At 41.4% G+C, this 12,041-nt stretch overlaps 1 protein-coding gene across 13 annotated transcripts in view; it reads right to left on the minus strand.

The window, feature by feature from the left end:
• Positions 1 to 12,041, minus strand: part of TRPM3 (transient receptor potential cation channel subfamily M member 3) — a 587,648-nt gene that overhangs the window by 110,868 nt on the left and 464,739 nt on the right. For all 13 annotated transcript variants that reach the window (XM_037743827.1, XM_037743826.1, XM_017543459.2 and 10 more), the window contains 2 exons: positions 1,800 to 1,900; positions 262 to 396 (listed from right to left, as the gene is read on the minus strand). In XM_037743827.1, the coding sequence (XP_037599755.1) occupies positions 262 to 396; positions 1,800 to 1,900 (236 nt within the window). The remainder of the gene's footprint in view (positions 1 to 261; positions 397 to 1,799; positions 1,901 to 12,041) is intronic.

The raw sequence follows: 12,041 nt of genomic DNA on the forward strand, positions 1-12,041 counted from the left end.
CTTGTGATTTTGTGTAAGAACATGAGAGCGATACACTTAGGTTACCACGTAACTTTTTGCCTTAGATGCTGACAACTGAGCAATTAAAACAAGCAGAATCTTGGTGACTTGGTGTTTGTCATGTACGTAGGTCTAAGGGAGTATTTGTGATGAACGATCCATGCATTTGGAAGGGAGAAGGGAAGAGAATCACAGGCATATGGGGAGCAGGAGAAGGTAAAACAAAAAAAGAAAATAAAGAGTGCCTTAGTTTGGCCCTACCGTATTGTATAATTCTTCTAGTCTGGAGATGGTGAGAAAACGGTGCATGCTTACTCCATTCTCTATGAGTAATTTCACAAAATCCACTCTGTCCAGAACTAAGGCATCCAACATGGCTTGCTCCAGAGATCCCACCTGCAAATCAAGTTGCTGAGTTAGTCTGCCCCAGCATATATCTAGGGATGTGGTTCTTTGGTGTTCACTTGAACAGCTTAGAAAGGGATGCCTTTGACATCTGGCAGACCTTCAGCACATCTAAGAACATGCTAGCAAGACTGTACACAGATTCACTTTTGGGACAGCCACAACCTCTCCCATGTTTGGGGGCCTGTCTTTGCAAGCAGAAGTCAAGGATTTCTAGTCCCCAAAACTATTTCTTCCCTGAATCTCTTGTTGTGGATCCCAAGGAGGTACAAGGGTTCACAAGATTTTTCCCCTTGCAATTATCCAATCAAACTTCTCAACACCAGCGAAGTGTCAAAATGGGTATTTTACTATTTTCATTTTTGTTACTCTTGGGCTCTGAGTGAGACCCCACGCCGACTGAGAAGAGGGACCCAGGTCAACAGACCAAAGGACCTAAATCACCACTGGGTCTCTGTGTAGAAGTGAGCAGGACCACAAAGATGTCACTTAACTGAAGAAACAAAAAACAAAAAAACCAGCCTACTTTCTGGATTTACCAGTGGCTTATATTTTGATTTAAAGCATTTCACAAACATGTCCCAGGGTCTAGACTCTGGCAAATCTTTCCATGTTAGCAATCCACCAGCACTGAATGAAGACAGGGGCTCAATCCCAGGCAGAAACTCTCTGGGGGAAAGGAAGACATAAGATAAGGGCTTCCTGTGAGTGCTGTGATTCCAGGCACAGAAATCGAGTTTCAGGCTGCTGGGCTACCTCTTGTGGATGCATGAATATACCACCTGATGGCCAATCTCACACATTTTTATTTTTGGTAGAGTCAATGGAGGGAAGCAAACCAAGAACAGTTATATAAAGCACTGGTTTCCTTGTGTTGTTCTTTGCAAATAAGGAGGACCTGTGCTCAGCCCCCAGGACCAGATGGCGCCTGCACAGGGAAGCCTGGTAATTCTGCATCCTGAGGTGTGACCCAGTCATAAACCGGTGGGGGCTGCCAAGGCTTGGGCAGCAAACTCTTCCCTTTGTCCCATCAAAGACAATCAGAAGCAAATTAATAATTCTACCCCTTCCTTAATTTTAATTAATACAGCTTTGACTTATATATTTTTTCAGACTTATTAAAGTAAAAAGCATCATTTGCAGCTGAAAATTGCTATTAAAGGCCACTCATAGAGATGGAAATATTTGGAGTTGTGTTTGGTTGAAATTTCCACTAGGTGGCAGTGCTTTCCTGAATATGAGAAACGGAGCTCAGGACAGGGATTTCGCTACCAAGGAACGTGTTCCATCTTAAAGAAAAGGCAATCACTTTCGGAGCCGATCTCGAGACTCCTTAAACAAATACCATTGCCCAACCAAAGTGGGCTTTTCACGGGTGACGACATATACTCTACCGGCCACTGTTGCCCATAAATAAAGATCTGGCTGCGAGCGATGTCGACTCTGTTCCAGGCTAAAGCTAAGCTCAGTTGGTCTGGGGCCGAGGCATTGGCTCCTGTGCGTAGACAAGTGGGAGAAAAGAGTGGAAGAGAGAAAACATTGATCAGTTATTACACCGACAGCAACCGCTCCATCCCTCTGCAATGAATGCTCCTCTTCCTTAAGAGCCCACAGTATTACCGACATTTTGGGTAAGATAGCTCTTTGTCTCAGGGCTATCCCGTATGTTGTAGATTATTACAATTTTTAAAAAACTTTTAAAAAATATATTTGAAACTCCATGCTTTTTTGATATATAATAATTCTACATATTTATGCATGTGATATTTTGATACATGCATACAAGTTCATTGTAGATGATTAAATAGCACACCTGGACTTAACCCAGTAGATGTCAATAACACTTCTCACCCCCATCCTCCCAGACATGCTAAAAAATGTCTCCAGACGTTGCCAAATGCCCCTACGTGTAAAGGGAGGTCAAATTGGCCAGGTGAGCAGCACTGCTCTACGCCTGGCTAGGCAAAGTGTGGTTCACCGAGCAGCTGCAGCGGCGCCCCCCCAGGCACTTGTTAGAAATGCAGACCTCAGGCCCTGTCCCAGACCTACTAAACCAGATTCTGTATTTTCACAAGATCCCACATGACTTGTGTGCACACTCAAGTTTGAGAAGCTGTGCTCTAAGACACATTTTGCTTCTGTTGGCCAATCATGGATTTCAAGGCATCACTTGAATAGTATTTTGCATGGGGAGGGTGCTCTCATCAACTAGTGTGCCAACTTGCCACTTTTCTGAAAAAGAGTTAGGAAGGTCTCTCTCTCTCTATATATATATACACATATATATATACACACACAGACACACACACACACACACACACACACACACATATATTTTTTTGCATTTTAGGTTTTGGGGTACATGTGAAGAACATGCAAGATTTTTCCATAGGTACACACATGGCAGTGTGATTTGCTGCCTTCCTCCCCTTCACCTATATCTGGCATTTCTCCCCATGCTATCTCTCCCCACCTCCCCACTCCTCCGTCCCTCCCCCATTTCCCCCCAACAGACCCCAGTGTGTAGTGCTCCCCTCCCTGTGTCCATGTGTTCTCATTGTTCAACACCCGCCTATGAGTGAGAACATGCGGTGTTTGATTTTCTGCTCTTGTGTCAGTTTGCTGAGAATGATGGTTTCTAGTTTCACCCATGTCCCTACAAAGGACACGAACTCAACATTTTTGATGGCTGCATAATATTCCATGATGTATATGTACCACATTTTCCCTGTCCAGTCTATCATCGATGGGCATTTGGGTTGGTTCCAGGTCTTTGCTATTGTAAACAGTGCTGCAGTGAACATTCGTGTGCATGTGTCCTTATAGTAGAATGATTCATAATCCTTTGGCCATACTGCCCAAAGTAATTTACAGATTCAACGCTATTTCCATCAAGCTACCAATGGCCTTCTTCACAGAACTGGAAAAAACCACCTTAAACTTCATATGGAACCAAAAGAGAGCCTGCATAGCCAAATCAATTCTAAGCAAAAAGAACAAAGCAGGAGGCATCAAACTACTGGACTTCAAACTATACTACAAGTCTACAATAATCAAAACAGCATGGTACTTGTACCAAAACAGAGATATAGACCACTGGAACAGAACAGAGGCCTCGGAGGCAACACAACATATCTACAACCATCCGATCTTTGACAAACCTGTAAAAAACAAGCAATGGGGAAACGATTCCCTGTTTAATAAATGGTGTTGGGAAAACTGGCTAGCCATGTGCAGAAAGCAGAAATTGGACCCCTTCCTGATGCCTTACACTAAAATTAACTCCAGGTAGATTAAAGACTTAAACATAAGACCTACCACCATAAAAACCCTAGAAGAAAATCTAGGTAAAACCATTCAGGACATAGGCATAGGCAAGGACTTCATGACCAAAACACCAAAAGCATTGGCAACAAAAGCCGAAATAGACAAATGGGACCTAATCAAACTCCACAGCTTCTGCACGGCAAAAGAAACAGTCATTAGAGTGAATTGGCAATCAACAGAATGGGAAAAAATTTTTGCAGTCTATCCATCTGACCAAGGGCTGATATCCAGAATTTACAAAGAACTAAAACAGATCTACAAGAAAAAAACAAACAAGCCCACTCAAAAGTGGGCAAAGGATATGAACAGACACTTTACAAAAGAAGACATACATGAGGCCAACAAACATATGAAAAAATGCTCATCATCACTGGTCATTAGAGAAATGCAAATCAAAACTACATTGAGATACCATCTCATGCCAGTTAGAATGGCGATCATTAAAAAATCTGGAGACAACAGATGCTGGAGAGGATGTGGAGAAATAGCAACACTTTTACACTGTTGGTGGGAGTGTAAATTAGTTCAACCATTGTGGAAGACAGTGTGGCGATTCCTTAAGGACCTAGAAATAGAAATTCCATTTGACCCAGCAATCCCATTACTAGGAAGGCCTCTTAACAAAGAGGCAAACCAGTGGCTTAGGTTTACTTTGATTTGTGGTTAGAAACCATTGGAACTATTTCCCAGGTTCTCGTTTTTCTCCAGATTCTGTCTCTAGAGCTGTGTGGTGGCTAAGTTTAAATTAATTAAAATTAAATTAAAAAGTTATAATTTTCTTAGTCACACTACACACATCTTAAGAACTTAATAGTTTCATGTGGCTAGTGACTACTGAACTGGAAAACCCAGATGCAGAACATTTCTATCACCACAGAAGTTCTATTGGCCCCGAGCTGGTCTAGGTGAAGGCATCCTCTCTGCAGATGCAACCTGCCATGCAGCTGGAGGGAAAGCTGGAAATGGAGGCAGTGTAGTAGGGAGAGGAACACTGGGCTCCAGGCAGCGGGCCTGAATGAGAGTCCCTGTGGCTGTGTGGACTCCTCTCAGCCACTGTTGAACATCTGTGAAATATATTAACCAGTTTACGTGGCTGAGATGTGAGACTGAAATGAGAGTGTATGTGTAAAGAGGTTTTTCACAGTTCAACACCCTTGGTGCACTGAGGAAAAGATACCCCTAAATATTTGCCCAGCTTCATGCTGCTGGATATCCCACAATCACAGAGAAGGAAAAAGAGACAACCTTCCTTGGCTCAGAGTTTTTAAACATCAAACATGTGCTGGGCAAAGTATTAGGCACTTCCACATGTCATATGCAATGTCCCAATTAATCTGGGAACTGGGTCTTATTGTTTCCATTGAAACACATGGGACTACTGAGATCCCGGAGGGTTGAATAGTTAAATCAGCTACTAACAGAGGGTAAATGGAACATGTATTCACCAAACCAGAGGTCAGAGTCAGATCAGGAGAATTCTTCATCGCTGCTACTTCTGATGTTTGGGAAAGGATAGCAAATGTATACGCTGTTCATTCCTCTGGGTTCGCCAGCAGTCAAGGCCAGAGACAGTGAGAAGGAGGGCAGGGTTCCTTGTGGTTAACTCATATCAATGATTCCCAAACTTTGCTGCACATTAGAATCACCTGGGGAGCTTTGCTCAGGGTACATCCCATAACAATTAAATCCTGTTGCTTGGGATGAGATCCAGGCGTGGATATTTTTAAAGCTTCCAGTGTGCAGGAAAGGCTGGGAACTACTGCTGTGTGCCTCCTTTCCTGCTTACCCTCACCTCTTCCCTCTGGGCTCCGAGATACTGACATTACAAAGTAGGCAAAAAAATGCTTGCCAAGTTAACACTTCTCAAATTTTAGCATGTATCAATACAACTTGGAGAACTTTTTAAGACACAGGTTCCTGTGTCTCAGCTGCAGGCCTTCTAATTCAGTAGCTCTGGGGTGGGGCCTAAGTCCCCCTTTCTAACTGCTCCCAGGTGAGACTGCTGCCGCTGATCTGGGGCCACACTTCAAGTGACAAGGCCCTCGAGAGCTGTGGTGCTCTGTTACCTTCATAGGTTGAAGAGCATTTCTGATTCTGGTGTCCACACATTGATGAGTTTTTATTATCGACCACATACTTGGAGTAAATTTATCAATGTTTAAAATGACAAATATTATTTCAGCATTCACATGGAATTTTCCATTAAAAATTATCTCCTCAGGTAACAACAGGGACTACACATTCATATCAGAGTAACTGGCATACAAAAGTGATATGAAGAAATGTGTCAAAATGTACTGCCATCAATTTGGAGAGGAAAAGAAGTGAAGGCTCATTGCAATTGCATTTGGAAAGGTAACACTTTACATGTTCCTTTGCCTCTTTAGCTGGTCTATTGATTGGTGCTGACTTGCTGGAATGTTTAATTTTTCCCTTTGCCATTTGCAAGGTACATATTAGTATGTCACCCAAGTCAATAATAGCAGCACGAACCTGAACAAGAACCCATAGCAGGAAGCAGTTATTGAGGTCAAGGTGAGCTACAGGCCTGAATGTAATTAGGTAAGTGTCAAATGAAAGCAGGAAACCAACAAGTCTTGACTTTTCAAAAACTGAAAATACATCACTCAAGAATGGCCATGGGTGACAGTTTGGATCGGTGGTTCTCAGCTACGGTGACCAGCCATCTGGGCTTGCCCAGTGTTGTCACAATTTTAGCATTTAAATTCCTGCTAACAGATGTGTCAATCTTGAATAAACCTGGTGGCTGGTCACTCTATTCTCAACTATGGCTGTGCACTTGGAATTGCCTAAAGAGCTTTAAAATATACTGATGCCTGGGGCACACCCCCACAGCTTCTAGTTTCACTGGTCCTGGGCACTGCAGTTTTTAAAAGTTCCCCAATGATTTTAATGTGAAGACAAAATTAAGAACTTCTAGTGTAGACAGCATGTGTTCATTCATTCACTCATTCATCTGTTTGTTCATTTATTTATTTTTTATGTGTTCAAAGATACTGATTCCATGCCTTCTCCTATGGCAGGCAGTATGCCAACATGAGGACCAAATTGTATAAAACAGAATCCTTTGTCTTGAGAGCTTACAGTCTAGAGGAGAAGAGAGGTCTGTAATTAAATACATTATTTCATGCAATAATTCATTTACCTCCACAAGAGATATTTATTGAATACTTTCTCTGCTGGGAACTGATTTGTAATTGAACATCCAATGATGATCAAGATAGCTAAGGTCAACCTCTTCACAGAGCCTACATCCTACTGGTGCTGGGGAAGTACTCAGAGGTAAGCAAATAAACTCATGAACAGTGTGCTTTCAGACTGTGTAAGTGCTGTGAAGGAGCAGTGCTACTCCTAGGGTACGAGGGACCTGTGTTTATATAACAAGCCAATGTAGCAGAACCATTCTGGCTACCTGATCTTGCATGTCCCCATGACAGAAGTATTTTGGTAGTTGGCTGCAGCAACCTGCTAGCCAGGCTGCCCTCCTGAAATGTGGGCTGAACATGGAGTCACTGGAAAATCTCAGAGGCACAAGTATGGGAGTTTCTTTGGGCATCTGGTTGAACCCATGTGGGAAACAGAGGGTTGAAAAATAACCTGAAGTATTGAAATGGACCCGGAGTCCATGCAGGTCCTGGTTTGGGCTCGGGAAACCCATTCATATGGCACTGCAGCTGTAGCTGGTGCCTGACCTTGGGTGGGTCCTTCAAAGCACCAGTATAAGGGTAGTAATGATAGTGATCAGGGGCAGAAGACTGCTCTGGTAGGATAAGTGGACAGGAGGCCTCCCTCAGAGTAAAATTTGAATTAAGACCTAAATGATTAGACAAACGAGACAGAAAATTAGCAATGATATACAGGAGTTGAACTCAGCCCTGGACCAAGCGGACCTAATAGACATCTACAGAACTGTCCACCCAATTCTTTCTTCTCAGCACCGCATCACACTTACTCTAAAACTGACCACATAATTGGAAGTAAAACACTCCTCAGCAAATGCAAAAGAATGGAAATCATAACAGTCTCTCAGACCACAGTGCAATCAAATTAGAACTCAGGATTAAGAAACTCACTCAAAATCACATAACTACGTGGAAACTGTACAACCTGCACCTGAATGACTACTGGGTAAATAATGAAATAAAGGCAGAAATAAATGTTTTTCGAAACCAATTAGAACAAAGAAACAACGTACCAGAATCTCTGTGACACATTTAAAGCAGTGTGTAGAGTGAAATTTATAGCACTAAATGCCCACCAAACAAGTGAGGAAAGATATAAAATTGATACCCTAACATCATGATTAAAAGAACTAGAGGAGCAAGATCAAATTCAAAAGCTATCAGAAGACAAGAAATATCTAAGATCAGAGCAGAACTGAAAGAGAGAGAGACACAAAAAAAAACCCTTCGAAAAATCAATAAATCCAGGAACTGTTTTTTTGAAAAGATCAACAAAATAGATACACCACTAGCCAGACTAATAAAGAAGAAAAGAGAAGAATCGAACAGATGCAACAAAAAATGATAAAGGGGATCCACCAATCCCACAGAAATACACCATCAGAGATTACTACAAATGCCTCTATGCAAAAACCAATAAATCTAGAAGAAATGGATAAATTCCTTGACACTTATACCCTCCTAAGATTAAACCAGGAATCAGTTGAATCCCTGAATAGACCAGTAACAAGGTCTGAAATTGAGGCAGCAATTAATAGCCTACCAATAAAAAATGTCCAGGACCAGATGGGTTCACAGCTGAATTCTACCAGAGGTACAAAGAGAAGCTGGTACCATTCCTTCTGAAACTATTTCAAACAACACAAAAGAGGGAACCCTCCCTAACTCATTTTATGAGACAGACGTCATCCTTTTAACAAAACCAGGCAGAGACACACAAAAAAAGAAAATTTCAGGCCAATATCCACCATGATGAACATTGATGTGAAAATCCTCAATAAAATACTGGCAAACCGAATCCAACAGCACATCAAAAAGCTTATCCATCACAATCAAGACATCTTCATCCCTCGGATGCAAAGCTGGTTCAACATATGCAAATCTATAAATGTCATCTATCACACAAACAGAACCAAAGACAAAAACTACATGATTATCTCAATAGATGCAGAGAAGGCCTTCGACAAAATTCAATAGACCTTTATGCTAAAAACTCAATAAACTAGGTATCTATGGAAAGTATCTCAAAATAATAAACTATGACAAACCCACAGCCAGTATCATATGAAATGGGCAAAAACTGGAAGCATTCACTTTGAAAACAGGCACAAGACAAGGATGCCCTCTCTCACCACTCCTATTCAACATAGTATTGGAAATTCTGGCAAGGACAATCAGGCAAGAAAAAGAAATAAAGGGTATTCAGTTAGAAAAACAGGAAGTCATATTGTCTCTATTTGCAGATGACATGATTGTGTATTTAAAAGACCCCATAGTCTCAGCCCAAAATCTCTTTAAGCTGGTAAGCAACTTCAGCTAAGCTTCAGGATACAAAATCAATGTGCAAAAGTCGCAAGCATTCCTATTCACTGAAAACAGACACACAGCCAAATCATGAGTGAACTCCCATTCACAATTGCTACAAAGAGAATACAATACCTAGGCATACAACTAGCAAGGGATGAGAAGGACCTCTTCAAGGGGGACTACAAAGCACAGCTCAAGGAAATAAGAGAGGACACAAACAGATGGAAAAAACATCGCATGCTCATGGTTAGGAAGAATCAGTATCATGAATATGACCATACTGCCGAAAGTAATTTATAGATTCAATGCTATCCCCATCAAGCTACCATTGATTTTCTTCTCAGAATTGGAAAAAACCACCTATATGGGACCAAAAAAGAGCCCATATAGCCAAGACAATCCTAAGAAGAAAAAACAAAGCTGAAGGCATTACGCTACCTGACTTCAAACTATACCACAAGGCCACAGTAATCAAAAGAGAACGGTACTGGTACAAAAACAGAGATATAGACCACTGGAACAGAACAGAGGCCTCAGATATAATGCCACACATCTACAACCATCTGATATTTGACAAACCTGACAAAAACAAACAATGGAGAAAGGATTCCCTATCTGATAAATGGTGTTGGGAAAACTGGCTAGCCATATGCAGAAAGCTAAAACTGGATCCCTTCCTTACACCTTATAAAAAATGAACTCCAGATGGATTAAAGGTTTAAGCATAAGACCTAACATCATGAAAACCCGAGAAGAAAACCTAGGCAATACCGTTCAGGACATAGGCATAGGCAAGGACTTCATAACTACAACACCAAAAGCAATGGCAACAGAAGCCAAAATAGACAAATGGATCTAAACTTAAGAGTTTCTGCACAGCAAAATAAACTATCATTAGAGTCAACTGGCAACCAACAGAATGGGAGAAAATTTTTGCAATCTACCCATCTGACAAAGGACTAACATCCAGAATCTACAAAAAAACTTAAACAAATTTACAAGTAAAAAACCAAACAATTCCATCAAAAAGTGGGCAAAGGATATGAACAGACACCTTTCAAAAGAAGACATTTATGCAGCCAACAAAGATATGGAAAAAAAATAGCTTATCATCACTGGTCATTAGAGAAATGCAAATCAAAATTACATTGAGATATCATCTCACACCAGTTAGAATGATGATCATTAAAAACAGACAACAGATGCTGGACAGGATGTGGAGAAATAGGAACATCTTTATACTGCTGGTGGGAGTGTAAATTAGTTCAACCATTGTGGAAGACAGTGTGGCGATTTCTTAAGGATCTAGAAATAGAAATACCATTTGACCCAGCAATCCCATTACTGGGTATATACCCAAAGGATTATAAATCATTCTATTATAAAGATGCATGCACACATATGTTTATTGCAGCACTGTTCACAATAGCAAAGACTTGGAACCAACCCAAATGCCCATCAATGATAGACTGGATAAAGAAAATGTGGCACATATACACCATGGAATACTATGCAGCCATTAAAAAGGATGAGTTAATGTCCTTTGCAGGGATATGGATAAAGCTGGAAACCATCACTCTCAGCAAACTTACGCAACAGAAAACCATACACTGCATGTTCTCACTCATAAGTGGGTGCTGAACAATGAGAACACATGGACACAGGGAGGGGAACATCATACACCGGGGCCTGTTGGGGGTGGGAGGCAAGGGATAGCAGGGGGTGGAGAGATAGGGGAGGGATAGCATTAGGAGAAATACCTAATGTAGATGACGGGGTGATGGATGCAGCAAACCACCATGGGACGTGTATACCTATATAACAAACCTGAACGTTGTGCACATGTACCCCAGAACTTAGAGTATAATAATAAATTAAAAAATACAAATTTTTAAAAAAGACCTAAATGATTTGTAAAAGCCAACATGTAAACAGGGGAAAAAGCATTCCAGGAAGAGAAAACATCAAGTACAAAGGCCCTTATGTGAAAATGAATACAAGTAGGTGTAAGACATAAAAAATTATGGTTTTGTTATTTTCTCTTTATGCAGGACATCAGGGAAAATTTAAGTGCATAAGTAATGATCACATGGATTTTAAAGGATTAGTTCACTAGACAAATGAAAAGAAGAAACGCATTCTAACAAAGGGAACAGTGTATGCATATTGAAGGAGTGAACCGCACAGCATATTTGACACACAGCATACCCCTATATGCTTGGGATATAGTGTAAGTTAGAAGCAGAGAGAGATGAAGCTAACACTGGAGAATTTGTAAATGATGTGGAGAGCTTCCCTTTTATCCTGAAGGCACAGAAAGCCATTGGAGAAGTGTGTCTGAAAAATAATGTAGTCAGATGTGTGTCTAAGAAATCTCTTTGGCTGCACAAAATGAAGGAAGTATTGGAGGACACTGGACTACTGGGAGGTAGTTGGAATATACCAGGGAAGGGATAATGAAGACCTGAAGGAGATGCTGGGATAGAAGGATGTTTATAAAGCAAAACTGAGGTCAGGTGCAGTGGCTCACGCCTGAAATGCCAGCACTTTGGGTGACCGAGGCAGGTGGATCACCTGCCTCGGTCAGGAGTTCGAGACCAGCCTGGCCAATATGGTGAAACCCCATCTCTACTAAAAATACCAAAAAAAAATTAGCTTGGCGGGTGGCACACACCTGTAGTCCCAGCTGCTTGGGAGGCTGAGGCAGGAGAATTGCTTGAACCAGGGATATGGAGGTTGCAGTGAGCCGAGATTGCACCACTGCACTCCAGCTTCAACGACAAAGTAAGACTTTATCTC

This window comes from Cebus imitator, unplaced genomic scaffold, assembly GCF_001604975.1.
Source record: "Cebus imitator isolate Cc_AM_T3 unplaced genomic scaffold, Cebus_imitator-1.0 Scaffold155, whole genome shotgun sequence".
NCBI lineage: Eukaryota > Metazoa > Chordata > Mammalia > Primates > Cebidae > Cebus > Cebus imitator.